The sequence below is a fragment of the Ambystoma mexicanum genome, chromosome 12 (assembly GCF_040938575.1).
Source record: "Ambystoma mexicanum isolate Mex_15411 chromosome 12, UKY_AmexF1_1, whole genome shotgun sequence".
Lineage (NCBI taxonomy): Eukaryota > Metazoa > Chordata > Amphibia > Caudata > Ambystomatidae > Ambystoma > Ambystoma mexicanum.
In genome coordinates this window covers 1007964165-1007986280 of record NC_090936.1, presented here as the reverse complement: position 1 = coordinate 1007986280, position 22116 = coordinate 1007964165, and the positions used below count along the sequence as shown (strand labels likewise).

Here is a 22116-nt window from a genome sequence, read left to right as displayed (position 1 = left end):
GAGCTGTGTGCTGCAATAGTAACATACATATGCCTAAAAAAAGATATGGAGGAAAGTAGACTCCATAGGACAGTAAAATACAAAGGAAAGTGTTCAAAAAGACAGAGCCCATTCGAATGAATGAGTGGGAAAAGGCTCCACTCATTCGGGATTAAAGAATAAGGTCCAGAAGTCCAGCAAAACGTGCTGGGGGTCTCACTAGGAGAGGGGAAGAAGCATACAAATGATAACTCTCCCTAACAGGCACTTTTCTCAATGCTGGAACTCCCACGCGTGACCCTGCAAGGTACTTATCTGGACTGTCATTTTTCTAGGGTCCATAGAGTTCTCCACCAAGCCTTGGAATTTAAGTGACTCCCCATGATTTATTAGCGATTTTTAAATCTGTGTATTACATTCCTGCCTGAGAAATACATTGTCTCACTGAGTTTTGTTACTGTTTCCCTCTTTGGAGTGTAATATGCCTTTCTGGGGCGATGAACTACCTTGCTAAAATATATCCTGAACTTTGGTAGCCATCCAAGCTGTGTTGGACAGTGTGTTGTGTTATGTTATGCAAACGTATAAAGCGCAACATTCACCAAAAAAAATGCATCCCGGTATGGGGCTTACATTTTAGGGTAAAGAGTGAGTGAGGTCTTAACTGACCATTTACTCTTTGTTATGTACCCTATGCTTTATGTGTTATGCTTCACCTGAGTACTGATTTTTCCTATCATAAATATTTTATCTGTAACCGTGCAATAGAAGTACTTATTTTTCAGGATGCCATATGGTGCCTTCTTTTGCGGTGACCATTGGGAATAATTGTACGTTCCTGCTAGCCCTCCTCCCTGGTCTTTCCTTTTGGGCCGCACACTGCTCTATCATTAGGTTAGATGGTTACACAGCCCTCGCTCGTCCAAAGACCCCCTGATTCTTATCCACCTAACATGTTGCATGCAGTGTTTAAGTAATGGATGATCCTGTGCTCATCTTGGTGCTCTCTCCCATCCTTACTGTGAAGGAAACCCTGTTCACACCTGAACAAACCCCCTATTCTCTCTGTGCTCCCCCTCAGTGCTTTGATGATCCCCCATTTGAACTGAGACCCTCAGTACTTGCTCCAAAGTGTCCTCATATTCTACAATATCAACTAGAGGGATCACTAGCTGACCTGGATCTCCACCTGAATTCACTGGTGGAAATGTTGCTTACTCTGAGGAGCCCTTATAAGTAAGAATTCCCTCCTTACAGAAGAGCACCCACAGCTTGAAACACACTGGGACACACCTGCTTATCCTGGACAACCCTTTTCATAACCAGGAGAACCTCAGTTTTGCCCAGAACACCCCTGAATATCCTGGTGGGGACATCCCTCACTTACCCTGTAGAAACCATACTGCTTTCCCTGGACCATCCCCTGGTTTCACTGGAGCAACATCATCTAATACTGGAGAGTGCCTTGCTTGCTAGTGCAATCTCCTGCTTATCCCAGGGGAGCCCCTACCCAACCCTGTTTACTTTCCGGGGATCAATGTATCCCCTGCTGGAATACCTACTTACTCTGAAGCATCCACTGTTTCCCCTGCAGCACACCTACCTATTAAGCAGCCATCTCTGCGCTCCATTTAGAAACACCTGCATAACGTAGACGCTCACTTCCCTGTGTTTCCCCTCATTCCTGCGGGCCACTGACCCCCGCTTCTGTGGGCTACCAGGTGGCGGCCACTGTTCTCCACTCATTGACACTGCAGGTTGGGATATTTTGTGCTAGGCATTTAGGATGAAGTTTCAAAGGACCTTTTTCAGTTTATGCCCCTATCCTGAAATGAATCCCAAATTGGAAGACTGTGGATGTTTGGCAACACGGCTCTTCCAATACCTGTCAATCCTGAGCCGTGCCACCACTTATAATCTTAGTACTGAGAATCCTTTCAAACCTCTGCCAATATATCCCACTGTGACCCTTACAAGCCTCTACTGCTTCAGTGTCCAGAACGCATGCAGCGCTGCCAGAGCACCTCGGCCATGATCTCCATTGGTCTTTTGTAGTCCCGTCCTTCCGTCACACTCGCGTCGGATTATCGGGCTTTTTCAGTTGTCTCTGCACAATTGTGGAATAGTCTCCCGTTGGCCTTGAAAAGTCTGTGAAATCACTGGGTTTTTAGAAAATCACTGAAAACGTTTGTTTGGTTCACTGTCTTCCTTGGATGCTGCTCCTTTCTTCTTCAGCGCCATGATGCCCTTGGGCGACCGCGCGCTACTCATGTTCAATTAACATTGGCCTTCTGTTGTTTGATTTCTGAGATCACACACACACAGGGCTGCCAATGCACCTTAAACCTGGAAAGATCCTCTGCAGTATCACAGTAGATGGGCCAGGCGTGGCTCTGCCAGTGAATCTCAATCCTGGCCTGTGGCCCCTTTCGCTATTGCAATTCTCTCACTGTACCGCAATCAAGAACTGTGTTCAGCAGATGCCCTTCTAGACATGCCCCTCATTGATGCCTTTAAGGCTTTAATCTCTCTCCATGCTTTCTGACCTCTGACGCTTACCTGTTTCCCATTCAGAGTGCCTGGTAGAGTCAGAAAACCGAAGGGTGTCGGATGGAGAAAGCTGGACCGACAGTGTGGATGACTGCATCACGTGCACCTGCCAAGTAAGTCTCTGTCATGGTGCTCGCTGGGGTATGTGTCGCTGTCTTTTAGCCCATAGCTTTTGCCATAGCGTGCGCCGTGGCTTGTTGTTGTTGTTGTTGTTGTTGGAGCTTGTCTCTCCATTATTTATGCTGCTGGCTCTTGCTGTTATGGCTCCTTCTATAATAGGAAAACTGGGGATGCAAAGAAATCCCAGGCAGAGTAGAGTCAGAGCCAAGCCATAGGGATTGGTTTGGCTCTAAGAGCCAAATGCGAGCTGAGTCGGCAACAGACGCATACCTTGCAGTTTGCCGCCCAACTCTACAAGCACCCATACCAGTCGTCATTTCCTCATAACCTAAATAAAAAACAGCTGCCATCCTCCTGCTTACCCCCCAAAACACAAACCCATACCTGATGTCCTGCCCCTACAAGAATGCCAAGTAATGTCGGTCTCAACAATTCTCTGTGTTTTGCACCTGTAATTACTAGGCTTAAACATACACGAACAAAACTGTGTAAAAAGGTTAGTTATTTTATCTCATTGTTTCACACAAACTTGGAGCTGGTTATTCTGCACAGCTTCTAGCAGGCTTAGTCCCTACGGGAGCTATTCTTAGTCTTTCATTTAGCTCAAGTGGGAACAACAGGCAGCACCCACAAGTCCTGCATGGTGGGAGATTCAGGGCAAAAACTAAAGAGCTCTGTGGCAAGTGGGAAGCCTCACATTTAGGCAACAATCCCATTTGCCCAATGCCCGTGTCACTTCCCGCTGCCTCATTGACAAGCACAGTAGTGTGTGGAGACACCATGGCCCCTACCCATAGCCCGGGTGTAGAGTAAAAGAAAATGTCCTAGGAGGCTCCTTAAGCAGCAACGTAAAATGCCCCATGAAAGCCCTTTTGTCTACCAATCAGTATAGAACATCTATTTCACTTTTCAGTTATATAGAAACATGGTGCATAATTGACAGAGCAATGAGCAAGTTAACGATGGTGCATAATTGACAGAGCAATGAGCAAGTTAACGATGGTGCATAATTGACAGAGCAATGAGCAAGTTAACGATACTTCAGCCTGTGGTGTGCACATTATGTTATGTTGCTTTATACCATAACTGCTACCACCCAGGGGCAGTCTCCAGGCGCTCACGTAGCTCTGTAAGAAAGAGGACGGGGTTAGTTAGTGAGAGTAGAGTGATAGGACAGGTCCAGACCAGGAGAAACTGCCGTCTGTGTGTGTTGGCTTGCATATGGTTGATTGAGTGCACTAGCTTGTTGTATCCGTATGGGTAAGGCCCGATGCCTGGGTTGATTCTGTGCAAATGCTTGTTGTGTTTGAGCTGTGTCTGTGTGTTTTATATGCAGATTTTCTGGTATTTAGGGTCGTGGTTGTGCGCATTGGCTTGTTGTATCTGTTCGGGTAAGACCCAATGCTTGGATTGTTTTCAATGTGAATGACTGTTATGTTTGGGTGTGTCTGTGTGTTTAATGTGTAGATTGGTTGGTATTTAAGCTTATGTGCACTGGCTAGTTGTATCATATAGGTATGGTCCAGTGTCAGGGATCGGTTGTTGTATGAGAGTCTTGCTTAAGTTGGGTGTGTGTTTGGCTAGAATTTGGCTAGCCCAGTGGGCATGTATAGTACTTGGGTGGTGTGTTGGAGGGGAGCAGGAGCCGTGTGGTTAGTACATCGGCTACTCTTCAAGTTCTTCTAGGTGACTAATCTTCACACTTCTATATAATGTGATGCATGATTAATCTTCACAATCATAACTAGTGATACGCATGGTTAATGTCACAATCTATCTGTGACTCATGGCTGATCTTGACAGATCTAAGTCTGACGCATGGCTAATCTTCACAAGACTATCTAAATGCGACGCATGGCTAATCTTCACGATTCTATCTAAATGTAATACCATTCTTATAAATTATCAATATCGTTATTATCTTTGACACAAACATTGTAGTTTAATACACTATATATAAGTGTGGCTTTTTGTGTAGTGCACATTTAACACAATCAATTCTAAGTGATCACAATTTCTGCAGCCAAAGGAAATATGACCCATTTAAGTAGTGCTATTGGCCCAGGATTGCATAGATAGGTGATGTATGGAAGTCAGGGGTTCTGGTTTAACAGTTTGCAATTCTGTAGGTTTATGACAATACATGCTCCCACTGCCCCTCTAGTTTTGCACCAACATGCAATCACTGTACAGAGACAAAGTACTCTTTGCAAGTAGATGAGTGCATGCATTTCTTTTAACTGTCCCTGGGTGGCAGTGTCAATTTGCTGTATTCTGCAATAGTAATGGAAGATGGGTTGACGCTTGACTACCCTCCATTTGAGCTCTTCTTTAATAAAGGTCCTCTAGCCGAGGCAGAGCCAGGCATTTGGCTGCCCCACCTCTGCTCTGTAATATACTTTGCAGTATAATTTTGGCGTTGGCTGTGTTCCCTTAGTCCTTGATTCTTTTTGTGGTGTTTGCTGAAGTCCCTTACCACTGAGTCCGCTTTCCCTTTTTATTTTCATTCCATGCATTGCGCATGAGCATCAGCTGATAGTGAGGGAGAGAGCCAGCCTTATTGGTTGATGCATTTCCTGTTTACAGGGCTCCGTCGAGACTTAAATTCCCAGTGAGTTATAGACCTCTGTACTGTGGATGGTGCTCTGTGCCATCTGTACGCCTACTACTTACAAGTTGTCGAAGGTCTTTAGTGCGTAATAAGGAGGATGCGTTCTGGTTTTGCGAAAACACTGCCCAACCTGTCCCTTGCATCGCTCACACCGCAGCCCCACTCATCGCAGTTTCTGCTGAAGCCTATGACACAAATCACTGGGCAACCTTTCGATGTCCTTTAATGTTATGTCCAATTATAGTCTACCTGTAATCCAGCCGGCTTCAGCAGTACACTACCGGACGGCACACAGCAAGGACACACAGTGACCCCCTTAGCATTACATAATATGACTTACCCAGTGCTTTTTGGTGGGGTAAGAAATTGAGGGGGGCCCTCATTTAGGGACGTGGCTTGCATGATGGGTGTGGTCTAAGACTTGAAGGGCGTGGCCTGAAGACAAACATGTAAAAATGGTCTGGCCTACACAACTAAGTGCATATCACAACACAGTCTGCTTAGTACAGACTAAATAGATAAATTGGCCTTTCCATGCGGCACACAATGCATAAATAAATAAATAAATAACACTGGTTGTGTATACAGGGGGGGCCTTGTGACCCAAGAACTGTTCCTGCTCAGCGCACAACCCGTTTTATTTTTTATTTATGCATTGTTTGTCAGATACAGGTATGCGACAAACATTGCATTGAAATGTAGTCCACAATCGCATTGCAGTTGGTCATTTTTTGGACAGTCTTGAGTACAACCCATGTTTTTTGTGGGGTAAAACGTTTAGCAAATCGTGCATTTTAAAGCATATTTGGTTAGTGTAGTATCTCAAAATGACACACTATGGCCCAAATGTATCCATTGTTGGTCGAATACACAGTGCATCCGACAAACAATGCATGAATAATTAAATAAACCGGGTCATGCGCTGAGGGCTGACTTGGACTGTAACTCACGAGTGGTCACGAAAGGAAGTTACAGTTTGCTTGGGGACACTGTGTGGCTGATACGTTTCCTGCAGCTGTGACTGACAGAAGCACCAGCCATTGCGTCACGCTGTGGCTGGCGCTTCTGTCAGTCACTGCTGCCTGACTTCATCATAGCGGGTGGCAAATGTCCCATAGCGGCCGTGGCGGGATAATGTCCCGCTGTGGCGTGGTGGGAGAGCCACAGCTCAGTCCCACTTTTTGGAGACGGGCAGAGCTCAGTCCTGGCTGGCCCCAGCCCACTTAAAGCACTGGATTTACCACATATTGAAAACAGTTCACTAGGCCAAATATTGCTCATATATCAATAAAAACTCGGAGCTGATCAATGGTAGCGATACCTCCATAGATCTTTAAAAGGAAGAGCAGATGACGCAATGTAAGTAAGTCTACACATTTCTGGATATAGGATACATGTACAAAGCCCTACAGATTAGCGGTGTACCGGCCACTTCCGCTCCACAAATAGGGTAAATATTCTGGAGAAAAAATACTCCCAGCAGAAAATCGAAAACAACTGACACATACTTAGTGAGCCAGCACTCTGAATCCACCCGCACACCTCCCCCAAATGGTCAGATGCGTGGTGCCAGCAGAGCAGTGCCACAGGAAGGAGCTCTAATGATATTACTGCCTGATCTGAAGAGGTACTGTAAGGTAAGCAGGCATCTGTCCATTGGCATGAATTACTAGCTCCAATGAAGTATGGAGGACGCATTTGTGGTGTGGAAACTGTTCTGAAGGAAGTCTTTTTTTCTTTGGTTTATCATTCTGCTTCCTACCTTTGCCTTGCTCAACTTTTCAAAGCAGTCCCAAATAAGGCCCATTGAACCAGATCCATTGGCGTCATCCCCCGTCAAGTCTTCTTGGCTTGTAACTGCTGTGGAAAGAGTGAAGGACGCCTATTTACATGTAGATACAGGTGGTGTGGGACAGAAAGGCGTGCTGCGTTTGGGTAATGCTTTTCGTGATCTACGTGCTGTGGGACCTAATTGCTTGGCTCGGGATTGGATACCCTCTGGGACAGTAGCCTTTATTTGCATACAGATATCTAAAGTGGCCAGTTGCCAGGGGTGAGCATTAAAACACGGGCGCTCAAGGGGGCTGGAGGAGATGGACTTTGTAGAAAAAGTATTTAGACTGAGCAATGGATTTAGGCTCGGATCTGTCAGCATATGTGTGTTTGCAAACGTGTATATGGTAAAGTGACTACATAAAAATGCAAGGCTGAATGAAAGGTTTGGGTCTATTTGACTTAAAACATTTGACCTAATCACACTTGATTGTATCTATTTGACCAATTTTTCGGACAAAATGCGAGGGGAGACCCCACGCAAATCCCCCACTTCCCCTCAATCTAATCTATACCCTTACCCACCTACATATATATATTTCATACAATTTGACCGAAAAAAAAGGTCAAAGAATTGGATCAAATGTTTTAGGTCAAATGTTTTTAGGTTAATTATGCTAATACTGAATGAAAAGGAGACCAAACAATCGATGGTCAAAGGTGTAAGAATAATGATCAGGGTAAGTCACTCACTGGTCCCACCTTCAACCATGCGCTAATCCCCATGCATGACTCTTCATATTAATACACAGAAAATTAAATGAGTGCTAAATCAATGTACAGCACGCCACTAACATACTCAGCCCCCGCCCATGAAAGAAAGAAAGCAACAGGTCCAGGGGAAGTTTCAGCACCCTTTGCTACTTATCGGGACTAATCCCAATGGACGCACAGAACACAACTCGCGGTACTGCGCTACTGTTAAAAGATGCGGCCCAAACGCTGGCTACACACACCTTTTTTTACAGCACTCTACTGCTCTTGAGCTAGGCCTGGGCTTAAAACAGTAAAATCAGAATGAAATATCTGCGCTATTAAACACTGTTGGTTTCATGTTTGTGGCACCGTGGCCTTATGATATATGTGTGACCTCATGTTCACGGGGATGCATCAGTGGCTCACACAGTGAGGATCATGAGGTGCTCTGCCACTTACTTCTCCTGCTCTCCACCCTTTCTCACCAGCTCGGCCACATTGAGTGCCACATCCAAGAGTGTGTACCTGTTGTCTGCCAGGATGGACTGGTGAAGGTCAGGGGACCCGGAAGATGCTGCTATGAGTGCCAAGGTAAAGCTACAGGTTTGAGATTCACTGTATCTGCGGGCATCGTTTATGGCACACATGCCTCTTTTCCTGATTCCCCCAGTGTCCTTGAACCCTATAGGGACATTGTAAAACTGGTTTCCTAATTTCCTCTCTGTATAAACTCATCCTGTTGTGTTTTTCCTTTGTTTTAAATGTTTCCTGTAGTTTTAAGTAGGGAATTGAGTCTGTGGGCCTCATTACACGGACGGCGGTGGACCAAGGTGCTATTAGCATAATAGGGCATAATGGGAATGGGGAAGGTACCGTAATTAGCTCCCTGGTCCCTTTGCGGGTTGGTTTTTAACACCTGCAAAAAGCAGGCGTTAAAGTCTCCAACCCGCAAAGGGACCTCGTAGTAAGGCGGTAAGGGTTAACGGTCACCGGTACCATTAACGGTGACCGTTAACCCTTACCGCCGTCCGTATAATGAGGCACTGTGTGTAAGAGGTCAGCAGTGGGATGAATAATTAGAGCAGCCTTACTTTTTTTTATAAGAGGCTTAATACCGGAGACCAGTCTCTAGGCATGAGACTGGGATTCGAACCTGTGCTGCTTTGCGTTGCTTTACTATCAAGACAAGCTAGTTTCCCCTGAGCTATCCTCCCAGCTCGTATGCACAGAGGAAAGCATTTGTTGTCATGGTATATCAGCCGCAGCTAGTGTGAGCTATGAGAGGTTGTCCCTGACTGCCTGCAGCATTATCCCAGGGAATCTGAACACAGCTGTGTGAGAAGTAACCTCAATTCAGAAGAAATAAGGGCAGCGTGTGTATTCATAAGATCACGTTAAAGGCCATGACCATAGTCCATCGATGTCTATATGGACAATCCCCAGTCTATCTGAGGGAACAGATATTACACACCTGGCCGCTCGTTGAGATCCGAATCTTTGGGCCAGATTGTCTGCCCCTCTTTCAAGTGATCTAACGGGCTAGGTAGATCGTTTCCAGTAAAAGCTGCCCAAACATGGAACGGATTGCCAAAGGCAGTCAGACTAGATAGCCACTATCTAATCTTTAGGAAAGTGCTGAAGACAACCATCTTTAAAGAGCCATAGCAGATCCTTAGGAGAACTAAATAGCACTCAGTGGTCCCATCTAATTTTATGTCGTCCTTGTCTAAATGTGTGCGCCCTGATGCCTGCGGGCTTCGGCGCAATAAAAATAAATAAATAAATACGATTATTTTGGTATTCCAGAATAACGAGTCTTTCATAAACAGCTGGATGTCTATACTCCACCAACCCTACAGTAGTGTGTTTCTCCTATTAGATTAGTTCTTACTGTTCATCATAGTAGTGCAAGAACAGCTAGGCTGTGATTGATTAGAATCTGGAACAGTCATGGTGGAAGTTTAAAAGGTCCTTGGAGGAGCATACGCCTAACACTGGACTGGGTTCATTCTCCATTGGCCCACATCATGACATGAGAAGAGATGTGCATCGGAACTATATGTTCTGGAGCACCCAACAAGGGTGCAGGGCACAACTGGACATGCTGGTCCAAGCCACGCAGAAGGTGCACTGTTCATGAAAGGTGGCCTGCACAGGGGCAATGTGCTGGTCTTGGAAGTAAGACCACGCAGAGCAACAGAGGTTTAAATCCTGGATCCGCGCTTAGAAACTAAACTCAGGTATGGTATTATGCGTGTTATTAAAAAACAATTAAATTAAATAAATAAAATAAAGAGATGGGGAGATTGCCTGATAGTCATATGCCTCTAAAAGACTGATCATGCTGGGGCAAAGTCAGTCACATGTCAGGTATTTCCTGCAATGCTAACATTTGTCTGACTCAGCCCCAGCTGACCAGAATTTGAGAGGCAGCTTCATATAATCAAACGTCTGCATTGTTCTGTAGGGCGGTCCATCTCAGTGCCACCATCACATTGGTGTTGCGGTCAGATATGCAGTAAGAGACTTCTAATCCAGGCATGTTGCTTTTGTTATAACCCAAGGTGGCCTTGTACCACGTGGCTATATCCAAGCGCAAGATCGGTGCTGTCCCAGAATGGCTACTTACTTGGCTCAAGTATTTACTCTTCTCTTCTCTACCCTTTCCAAGCAGATCCGAAGGTTTCCTGCTCTTACCGGGGTCAGATGTACCAGTCCAACGAGCACTGGGAGGTGGATGAGTGCACCACATGCACCTGTGTCTCTGGGGAGGTGCATTGCCAGAGTGAGCGCTGCCCACAAGTCTCCTGTGCTTCGGTGAGTTATCATTAAACATACCATTGTTTGACTATTAGATCTGAAACATGATGTCTTCCATATTGACTGCAGATGGGTGCCTTGACAAGGAACCTTTTCCCAAAACAAAGTATTATTCAGCACCTCTGGGTCCAGGTCCAGCATTCGGCATTGGTTTAGATTGTGTCCCAGAATGACAGGATTGGCTTGCTCAGCTAAAAGAGTCAGTAGCCATATTTAGACTGTCCTGCGACAAATACATCTGGGATCAGAAGGACCCCCTTCACAGGAAGGGAGAATGAAGATCCGTCTGAGTGCCCAAATGACATGTACAATCAGTATTGATGGTGCTATTGCATTGCCCGCGGGAAGGGTTCATGTGCCCTTCATTAACGGTATGTTGCCAGGAACAGCGCATGATATCATTGTTTCAGCTTCTGATTGTGAATCGCTTGCTATTTCTTCTCCTTCGAAGGATGAGACGCCGGCCCTGATCCCAGGAATGTGCTGTCCCCATTGCATCCCCCGTCCCGCCACCTGCATCGCCTTTGGGGACCCGCATTACCGCACCTTCGATGGGAAGATGCTCCACTTCCAGGGCTCCTGCACCTACGTCCTGGCTGAGGACTGTGAGGGGGGAGATTTCAGGTGAGTTAAGCCAGTGCATGGCATGCGGCATCCTGTTGTTTTGCCCTTGGCTAATCTGTAAGACTCTTCTATATTGAGACTAATAAGGCGGCCATTTTTGGATACCATACTTCGAAAAAAATTATCTGAGAATAGAAAAAGGTACAACATATTCCCACCAAAGTACCCAATGGGATAGAATGCAATATTAAGCAGAGATTCATTGATTAGCCATTGGTTCCTTGAACACAATGAGCTCAAGTAGGAGATGTCATTACTCTAAGTAAGTCTATCAATGGGCCATGGCATGCATTGATGGGTAATGTGTGAAGCTGCAGTAAAGAGAATTCAAGTTGGAATGATGAGGGTGTAATCACTGTCAATGGCCATGTGTTTTAGTCACACTATGAGTCACACTATGATACATCACCACAGTTTCCAGTGCTACCCTGCATGTGGTGTTGGAGGGGTCTCACATTACTCTGGTGAGAGCTAAGAATCTGCCAAAAACAAATCACCAGCGGGTATTATCCTGGAACAGCTTCTGAATAACATTCTTGGGGTGAGGAAGTATTTTTGGCCAGACTCCAAAACCCAGAAGAAGTGTGGGGTCGATGGATGTTGTCATCTATAATCTGAATGGGTGCTGTTGGGTTTAAAGTCCTAATCCGTGACCAAGTGTGAGACCCGTGATGTTTTTGCTTGCCCTGAATACTGTGGTTGGCCGAGCTGTAAAACACCAGACTCCATAGTCTATAATCAAAATGACTTTATTAATGAAGACACTGTGGCGGTAGGGTTAGGTTAACACCTACCCGTCCGACGAACATAAACTATATAATGGTTAATGAAATGAAGGTCGGGATAACCAAAAGAGGCGTGTTTAAGGTAAAGTCTCCCACCTCCTCCCTATCTGGGTCCCTAGTCTTAGTCCTTGTCTTAACACAAGACATCCTAGTCTAGACATAGAAAGGTTCCAATAATGGCTTACAGTTGCCTAAACATCATTCTTTACAGGTCCTGAGCCAGAGGCTTGCCAATAACCAAACGCACCAAGCTTTGGCATAACCACAATTTCAACCCTATTCCTAATATCCCGTCCATTCTATAGAATCAACGATGGAATTCGTTTGGAGAGGCCCTGTATTAACAGTGCAGTACTCTTTCAGGTATCTCTGCTCCTCCTTGGTTTGCGTAGAATTTTACTAGGCTTCTCCTTCCGGTTAGTTTCAGACTTCTCACATTCCTCTGAGCTTTCTTTGTGGGTATTTGTAGACAGCTTCTTCAGAGTCTCCTCATTTCATGGCACCCGCCTGCCTCTCCAGCATCTCAGTGGGTGGAAAAGCATCTGCCTTCTAGGCTTCATTCAACCTCTTTAGTAGGTCCTCACTAGGACCCCGGTCTACCAGCTCTCATGTCTAGTGTTCCAGCTGTGGGTGATAGCTTCTGCCAGACCTTGTGTTTCTTCTTAGGTCCTCTCCTAGACCTTGCTTTACCAGCTCCATAGTTTCTTACTTCTGCGTCCTTCATTTTGGTGGCTAGAGGGACTTCTACTGAAGTCCCCTGCTATTGCAACACTTTTTACCTTACTTAAGCTATATATCATTGGGTCACCCCTTAAGAGCCCAGTCCCAGGGATGCCTCCCATTTTTGCTGTACCTTAGTTTTAGGGAATATGATGGTGGCAGCTGTACTTTAGGTTTGGCAGCACAATGTACCCTTTTGGAAGCCTTTCGAACACCAATGTATTTGTTTAATTCCTGCTCTCATTCTTTTTGTATTTTACAGCTCCCCTTATTCAAGGCAGCCTCGAGGTAGGCACATAATGGCCGTTATGACATTGTGAGTTCTTTTCCTATGTGGGTGATCTAGGCTGAGTGGCAGTCCTAAGGACCCTTTGTCCCTTTTCACCCGTAACTGGCTATACTGCTGGGTATAGTGGTTTGGGCATATCCCGATTTGGGTGTTTTCCTCCAAGTGTGTGGTGTTGTGGGACGCAGAACCACAGGAGAAGCTGTTTTAAATGAGGTCTTTGCCTTCCCAATTTTGTCTGATCTTTCCTGATTTTGTTTCTCTTTATATAGTTTAATTATTTCTATTTTCACTTTATTCTCATCTCTTTTTGTATTCTCTTTTGATTGTTTGTTTAATATTCTATTCTTAAACATTTCTTACTTATCTGGTAACATTTTGTTACATTTGTGAGTTTTACATGAATGACTGTTGGCAGTGGTTTTACCTTTATGACTTTTAGTCTTTAATTCAGCCTTAGCAATGCACAGAAGGGCCACCATTTTTATAAAATGTTGGGCTCCTTTTTGTCACAATTTCTTGTGTTCTTGCTAATTTTGAGGTCTTCCCCTGCCATTCTAGGTGGGAACGACCTCAGTGGATGTTTTGTCTTTGGCGAGAATCCTTTCGATTCCCCGCCAAGGCACCAGAGTGTTTGGGAAGGCAGGAAGCGAGGGAGGGGGACAGCCCTTTGTCTTTCACCTTGCCTGAAAGGAACCAACTTCCAGTGGGGAGGGGTGCTGGCTGTCCTAATTCTCTCCCGGCATTTTACTTGCTGTAGAATGCAAGGAGAGAATGCAAAAGTTTTGCTTTAGCTACTATTAAATACTCCAAACCTGGAAGCTGCTGATAAGTTGACCACAGGAGCTAAAACCAAAGTGGAAGATGAAGAATCAACGGCTGTTGCGATTTCCAGCGACCGGAGAGCCTGCTGTGTCCCCGGAGCCTGCTGTAACCTTTTCTTCAATCAATCTGGGGGGTCCAGAGCACAATGACTCCTACCCAGAGGCAAGTGAGATCTCCTAGTCTCAGGAAGACCTGCATTGATAGCCATCCCGCGATGTGCTGCGACTTTGCTGGGCTACAATACCCCAATACCCTGCGACCTCAAGCCATTGTGCGGTGCATGGTCTTCCGAAGTCTGAATCTGTCCGAAAATTTTGTGGCCTCCTCCGGGTTCTAAAGAGACACGACTTGAGTCCCTGAAGTGCCCTCACCAGAGTGCAGGATAGTCATGTTAATTCTCCATTTGGCTGCTGAAAAGGGCACCAAAATCCACATGAAGAAACCCTTGCCTGGAGTCTTCCCCGTTGATCCCTGCTGCAAATTCCCTTCCAGTGTCCTGTCTTCTGTCTTCACAACAAGGAATTCATCAAACAGGTTTTTGGCTGCAGATCCTGAAGACGTCCTGCTGTAAACTCTTCTTCAATGCTGAGGTACTGTGTTGGCTGGGGCATTCCTCACCTTAAGCTTTTTGTGATTCCTGTGTAGCTTTGTGGTGTTTCGTGTGTTTGGGAGTCCTCTCATCCAGTTCACCCAGACCCACTGCTGGAAACCTCCTAGGGTGTCTTCTTTGAAGTCCCTTGACCCTAACTAACTCTAAAGAGAACTACTTACTTGTTTTGAAGAGACTTCCACAGGAACTATGACGTGTTCTGCAACTGAACCCTATCTCACTCTGCCGACAGCTGGCACCTAGATAGCTAGGGTCCCTCTTCTGCCTCTGAGAGAGCTCATGCAATAGACTTGGGTAGGACTGGATAAGAACAGGATTCAGCCTTGAAAAATATGACAAGTCTTTAAAAGTTCCTTACTTGTAACATAGTTGGTGTGGTAACTGCCCCTCTGAAAAATGAGCAGTTACAAACGTTCTTACTTTGAATGTGCGTTGCCTTCTAAAAAGTATTTGTAAGGTTATTTTACTCCCCTGTGAATTGGTTCCCCCACTTCCCAAAAGTAATGCTGTTGGCTTCACCTAACTATTTCTTTCAGAATATCAGTGTATAAGGTTACCAACTGGATCTTGCTTCCCTTGACCTGCTGTATAGCCTGTCTAGAATAAGTCTACATTGGGTTGGACCTATCTTGAATAACACTGGGTCATTCTCAAAGTGTAACATTTGCTTTCCATGGTCTGCTTTATACAGATTCTAATGCAGTCTTAGGTTTATACATACCTTTAAGTTACTGGTAGCCCCTTTCAAAAGCATATAGGTCTTACTCCCCTTGCATAGCTGTGTGCCATTCTGAATCAGTGTACTGTGGTTTAGCTGACCTTAGTCTGCCTGGTACATTCCTAAAGTAGCGCAACAAGTTCTTGCTTACCTCCGTCTGCGTTCCACCGATTTGAAAAGCAGCTGTAATAGTTTATTACAACCTTAGGTCTTACTCACCTAGTATAACTGAGGGTTATCCTAAATGCAGTCATAGGTTCATACTGTTCCATGAATTTGTGTTTCACTATTCAGAAAAGTATCCTGGTAACATGGTTGGTTTTCTATGTGATTTCTTAACTGAATGTCAATGCATGACTAACAGGGTCTACTATCCCTGGATTACTGACTGTATTCAAAAAGTATAAATAACCTGGTTTTACTCCCCAAGAATAGCTGATTGCATTCTGAATGTGTTATAGATTTACCTAACCTTGAACTGCTGACTGCTATTCTTAAGGTGATACTTTGAGTTGTATACCTTAAGCATTGAGTTTTATAATTGTGTTTACATATAATGTTATAGTACTTGTTTACTCAAGATTCATCTTGGTCTACTTGTACTTAAATAAACGATTTATATGGGCCTCATCACGAGTTGGGCTGTAGCCCTTAAATGCGGTGGTAACGGTATCACCGCTGCATTAAAGGGCTGGTCCTATCACGAGTTGGGCATCTTTTTTCTGGAGGTGAAAATCCCTGTTTTCAGCGGTATTACAGCCGGCTGTATTAGCCCGCAGTATTAGCACTGCAAATTCCCCATTGGATCCAATGGACCCAATCAGGAATGGGGATTTACCGTTAAGGCCCAATCCGTGATCTTTTGGTAATACCACCGGACCGGTCAGTGCTAGGGCTTTATAGTCGGTGGTATTACAGCCGGGAATACAGCCCAACTCGTGATGAGGCCCTATAGTTTTTTTAGTGTTTCTTTGGACCATATGTATGCTACAATTTCCTTGTACCAAGCTACAGTCCTTTCTCCCTCCTAAGATAAGCCTGTATGCTCCGTCTATGCTACCGACTACTCAGGTGCTACAGCTTTATACAGACTTATACTAAGAGTGGAGTTTTGTACTCTCTGTTGTATGTTTTTTTTTAAAGTTTTTGGACTTCAGAAAAAACTGTCCTAACAATGCTGTTGGTGTTTTGATCCATCACTATATTGAAAAGCTATTTTTAAAGGCACTGCGGGACGGAAGTGTTGAAAAAGGATAAGTGTTTCTGCTTCACTCAGCAAGAAAGTGAGTTAAATTAATGGCTTGAGTCCTACATGGGCAAAGGACATGAGATCCAACCACACTCCCTATTGTAATCTCATCCGATTCTGCTCCCAAATGGCTCATAATGCAATTCAGTACAGGATAGGCCACAAATAGCATTTTATCTCTTATGCTTCAAATAAAAATACACTTTTGTGTAATGGAAGATGGTATCTTCTGCACTACAAATGTCGCTATGTAGGTAAATGCATTTGCTGCACAGATCTGTGCATCACCTGAAGTTAATTTCCCCGTTTACTCCGTCCTGTATCTTTACAATAAGTTCCAGTGCGTTGGGTGATGTCATCACCAGTTGCTGGCATCTAGAAGCAAATGTCTAAATCCGTGGTGTGCGTAATTCTGAGGCAGCCTCTTATTATTAGGTATGGAGGTAGTCCTCTGCGGCACATGCAATAAGAGAGGTCCTGCAGCAGGTCCTGTCACAACAGTGTGGAATCGAAGGTGCTTCCATCTGCAGTGGTCATCCATACTCATGTCCACACTGGAAGGTGTGATTATTTCACTCTGTTTTCTCTTATTGCTTTCTAGCATTCATGCCACAAATGATGACCGTGGCCGCAAAGGTGTCTCGTGGACGAAGGAGGTGACTGTGCTGATCGGGGATGTGGTGGTGCAGCTGTTGCAGGACTGGGTCGTGTTGGTGAGTACTTGTACATCAGACATTGTACATTGTGGCAGGGAAGGGGGTAATGGCCGCAGATCTCATATGCTAGTAGGCTGGATTCCATGAACTTTGTGGGTGATTCCTGCCAGTAAAGTGTTGTTGCCAAAAGCAAACAGGTGTGGTGTATTATGTTAAATGATGTAAAGCACACACCTGTGATTTGTATGGCCTCTTGGTGCTGGTGATAATTGGGATGTCGAGCACCCGTCAGCAGGAGCAGATTCATTGGGGGTTGGGGGAGTTCAGGCCCAATTGTTGAACCTGTCACTGAGTGTGAGAGGAGAATGAGTCCAGTGTTGGGCAACAAGGGCTGAAAAGGCATGTCAACACTAAGGTAGAGCGCCCAGTTTCTTCGGTATTACCCAAATTGTTCGTTTACAATTGTTCGAATGAACAATTGACCGAATTTAAAGGGTCACAATTGACCTTTTCACAATTGACCGTATATATATATATATCACATGCTGTGCATAGGCCGACATCTAGTGGAAGCTGCGGAGTATTACAGTTTGTTTTTCGAAAGTCGAAAATGGGCGTCGACACAGGCGTGCCAGTAATACTATCCCTAGTGTGACGTCCACTGTACCCAAGATCCCTCACGCGTGTAGGATCCTCAGATTGTTTTTTTCCGCCATACTGGTCGGAAGCATCTTGCGGAGTTCCCTGGCCTTAGCCATACTTTTGCTGTTATTATAATTATAATTCTTATTCATTCCCTTCCCCACCCCAACGTCGACCCTCAACCTCGACGACGGCTGGAGAAGTCATCGACCGTCGACTGCTGCACGACGGATCTGGGCCTCGGAAGGCCGCTGGCCTCGGCCCTTACAAGTAGGGAGAGTGGGGGGTGGTACATACTCTTCACTCTTGATATATAGTTACATTTATATATTCCTACACTTAGCAGCCCGCTGCCTTAAGGTGCGTATGGAGGGTACCCCTTTTCAATTCTGCCCCAAGTGCAATCGCAAATACCCTTGGGTCGACAGGCACGCCACGTGCAATCTCTGCTTGCCGAGGGATCACCCCGAAGCGAACTGCAGAGCGTGTAGTAGGTTTAAACCTAAGACACTTAAGGACCGTTCGACAAAGCGTTGGGCCCACCACGCCAGGCAGGAGGCCATGGCAGCGGAGGGCGCCTTCAGCGATGGCAGCGACGCCGTACTTTCGGACGGCGAGGGCATTACGGCGTCGAAAGACAGCCGACGAGCGCAGGTCCCCGACCTCGGAAGGTCGTCCGGCAGGGCGGCTATGGGGAAGACCCCCGGCGACGCAAGCGCTACACACCTAACACACACTAAACACACTAAGACCAACCGGACCTCGACGACGTCGACTTCCCGGAAAGAGGCACAAAAAGAACGGTCCGACTCGGTGTCCTCTGGGCGCTCTCGATCGAGATCGCCTCACGACGCAAGGCAATCATCCACTCTTGCCAAGAGTGCCTCGCTACACACATTAACGGAAGTTCGATCGTCGGGAGACGAAGACGACTTCCACCCCCAGGCCGCGCTCCAAGATACCGAGACCGCGGTTAACACCAGTGAGGCCCCACGAAAGCACACAGATACCTCTCCAGACCCTCGGCGCCAGGCATCGAAAGTCTCTGGGGCCCCCAAGGGACAGGGAAAACATTTTTCCACGCACGGGGAGGGGGGGAAACAGCGGAAAGCACAGCCTTCCACCCCTGTAAAGCCATCCTCCCACCCTAGGCAGACAAGCAAACACAAGTCTACCCTTGAAAAGTCCCATAAATCACCTGCTAAAGTAATACCCTGTTCCAGGGAATGGTCCAGTGAAGACATAGACAGGGCCCAGGCTTGGGAAGGGATCACCTCAGACAGATGGGTGCTGTCAACAGTATCCGCAGGATATTGTATAGAACTACTGCAGCGTCCCCGGAACCATCCTCCACGACAAAGAGTGCACTCCCTAGAGCATCAAAGGATCCTTCTCGAGGAGATCGCCATTCTGCTAGAAAAGGACGCGATAGAACTCGTCCCAGGACACCAGGTAAACAAGGGTATCTATTCAACTTACTTCCTTGTGCCAAAGAAAGATTTAACAATGCGCCCAGTATTGGACTTACGGCCTGCCAACAAGTATGTCAAGCCCCAAAAATTCCGTATGACCACGCTACAAGAGGTAATCCCCCTCCTAAAAAAGGGGGATTACATGGCAACCTTGGATATGAAAGATGCTTATTTTCATATTTCCATGCTCCCAGCGCACAGAAAGTACTTGCGCTTCAAGGTAGACAGTCGCCACTACCAATTCAAGGTACTGCCCTTCGGGATAGCTTCTGCACCAAGGGTATTCACCAAGGTACTGGCGGTGGCGGCTGCACACCTACGCAGGGAAGCAATCCCGGTGTACCCTTATCTGGACGACTGGCTCATAACGGGGGAAACCCCAGGAATTTGCAGGTCAAACATTCAGAGGACTATCGACCTCCTCCACGAATTAGGCTTCTCTATCAACGAGAAAAAGTCAAGTCTGGTGCCAAGCACCTCAAAACAGTTTCTAGGAGCTATCCTAGATACTCAGAAAGGTTTGACCTTCCCTTCGGAAGAGAGAATTCGGAATATACTTCTGCAAATTCCGCATTATCAGTCAGGTCAACAGATAACAGTACGCAAAGCTATGCGGTTACTGGGCATGATGGCGTCATGCATTTACCTGGTCCCCACGCGCGTCTGCGCATGCGTCCCATGCAGGAATGGTTGGCGAAACAGTGGTCTCAGGCAAGTGGTCATTGGGACGATCTAGTGGTCATTTCGCCAACACTCGTACAGAGCCTACACTGGTGGACAAGAGAGAATCTCGCAAAGGGGAAACCCTTTTACGATCCCGAAGTACAAGCCGTGGTGACTACAGATGCATGCCTGACTGGGTGGGGAGCTCACCATCTCCACCACACAGCTCAGGGTCTCTGGTCTCACTCAGTAGCCAAGAACCACATCAATCTGCTAGAGCTTCTGGCAGTATTCCGAGCGCTAAAGGCGTTCGAGCCCCATCTACTGAACTTGTCGGTGCAGATCAGGACGGACAGCACGACAGCCATGTTCTATCTAAACAAGCAAGGGGGGACTCGTTCGCCAAATCTGTCCAAGCTTGCCCAGAAAATCTGGATATGGGCACTCAGACGGAACATCTTCCTGTCATCGCAACATGTTCCAGGGGAGCTCAATTCCCTAGCGGATGCTCTAAGCAGAGACTCCCTCCCAGAAGAACACGAATGGGTCCTTCACAGAGACGTGGTAGAAGATCTCTTCTCTCAGTGGGGTTTCCCCACTATAGACCTATTCGCCACAAGCGAAAACAAACAATGCCCAGGATTTGCATCCAGGTTCCCCCAACCGGACTCCCAAGGGAATGCCCTGTGGATGAACTGGTCAGGGATGTTTGCGTACGCTTTTCCACCAACCCCTCTCATCAGGAAGGTGGTGTACAAGATGAACAAGGAATCAATGACGCTCATCCTAGTTGCTCCCATGTGGGCGAGACAACCATGGTTTCCACACCTACGCAGGATGGCGGTGTGCGAACCCATCAGACTCCCAGCCTGGTACAACCTACTGTCCCAGCAACAGGGTCAAACAGTGCATCAGGAACCCAACTCTATGAACCTAGCAGCATGGCTCCTGAAGTCATAGAGTTTGGACATCTCAAATTACCACAGAGGTGTATGGACATTCTAAAGGAGTCCAGGAAACCAAATACAAGGCACTGTTACTTTGATAAGTGGAAAAGATTCGTTATCTGGTGCCAGAATAAACAAATCAACCCGGTTGATTGCACTCCTTCCAACGTTGTGACATACATGCTCCACCTGCTGGATGCAGGGTTGGTTTTTAACTCACTGAAAGTACACCTGGCAGCCCTCTCGGCTTACACCACATCCCATAACAAGGTCTCGTGGTGGAAAGTGCCAGTGGTTAAAGCCTTCATGGAAGGAGTAAAGAGACTTCACCCTCCTATTTCGAACCCACCGCCAGGATGGGACCTCAACGTGGTGCTAGCTACGCTCATGGGACCCCCATTCGAACCCATGCATAAAAGTAGTCTCAAACACCTGACTTATAAAACGGCCTTCTTAGTAGCCATTACCTCCATAAGAAGGGTCAGTGAAATTCAGGCTCTGTCAGTGCAAGATCCTTTCTTTACTATCCACAAGGACAAACTGGTTTTACGCACACACCCTAGGTTCTCACCTAAATTCATATCCAAGTTCCATGTAAACCAGTCCATCGAGCTTCCGGCTTTCTTCCAAAACCCGCAAAGCTCGGCTGAGGTGAAAGTACACACCCTAGATGTGCGTAGGGCGGTCCTATACTATGTAAATAAAACCAGACCGCTAAGGAAAACAGATCAACTGTTTGTCTCCGTAGCTACAGGCAGAGAGGGGGATCGCGTCTCTAAAGGCGCTATCTCGAAGTGGATTATCAACTGTATACAGCTGTGTTACTCTCTTTCTGAAAAGTCTCTGCCTTTTACGCCAAGGGCCCACTCTACTAGAGGCATTGGTGCCACTCTGGCTTTCATTGCAAATGTTTCCCTCGACACCATTTGCAAAGCGGCTACTTGGAGCTCTATTCACACTTTTACTCAGCATTACTGCATTGACACTCATTCCAAGACAGATACACAAGTGGGACAAGCGGTTCTAAGACACCTGTTTGCTCATGACCCTTCTCACATCCCACCTCCTTCTTCTGGTACTGCTCGCTAATCTATGCACAGCATGTGATCTAAGCAGATTCCACAAGCCTCAGAAGGGATACATTACTCACCATAATCGTATTTCTGATGCTTGTATCTGCTTAGATTCACATGCGACCCACCCTTCCTCCCCTCCGAGAGAAGGCGCATGATTGCTTGTAGTCTTACCTTTCTGTCTATCTGCTTGGATTATCTGTACTCACGCTACTCCTCATGCTTCCTCATGTCAGA

The 22116-nt window shown here is 46.2% G+C and overlaps 1 protein-coding gene across 1 annotated transcript in view; it reads left to right on the top strand.

Annotated features, from left to right (window-relative positions):
* KCP (kielin cysteine rich BMP regulator) overlaps nucleotides 1–22116 on the top strand; it is an 823409-nt gene that overhangs the window by 772211 nt on the left and 29082 nt on the right. The window contains exons 51-55 of the mRNA XM_069629543.1: nucleotides 2554–2642; nucleotides 8278–8380; nucleotides 10464–10606; nucleotides 11061–11233; nucleotides 17028–17139. Coding sequence (XP_069485644.1) covers nucleotides 2554–2642; nucleotides 8278–8380; nucleotides 10464–10606; nucleotides 11061–11233; nucleotides 17028–17139 — 620 coding nt within the window. The remainder of the gene's footprint in view (nucleotides 1–2553; nucleotides 2643–8277; nucleotides 8381–10463; nucleotides 10607–11060; nucleotides 11234–17027; nucleotides 17140–22116) is intronic.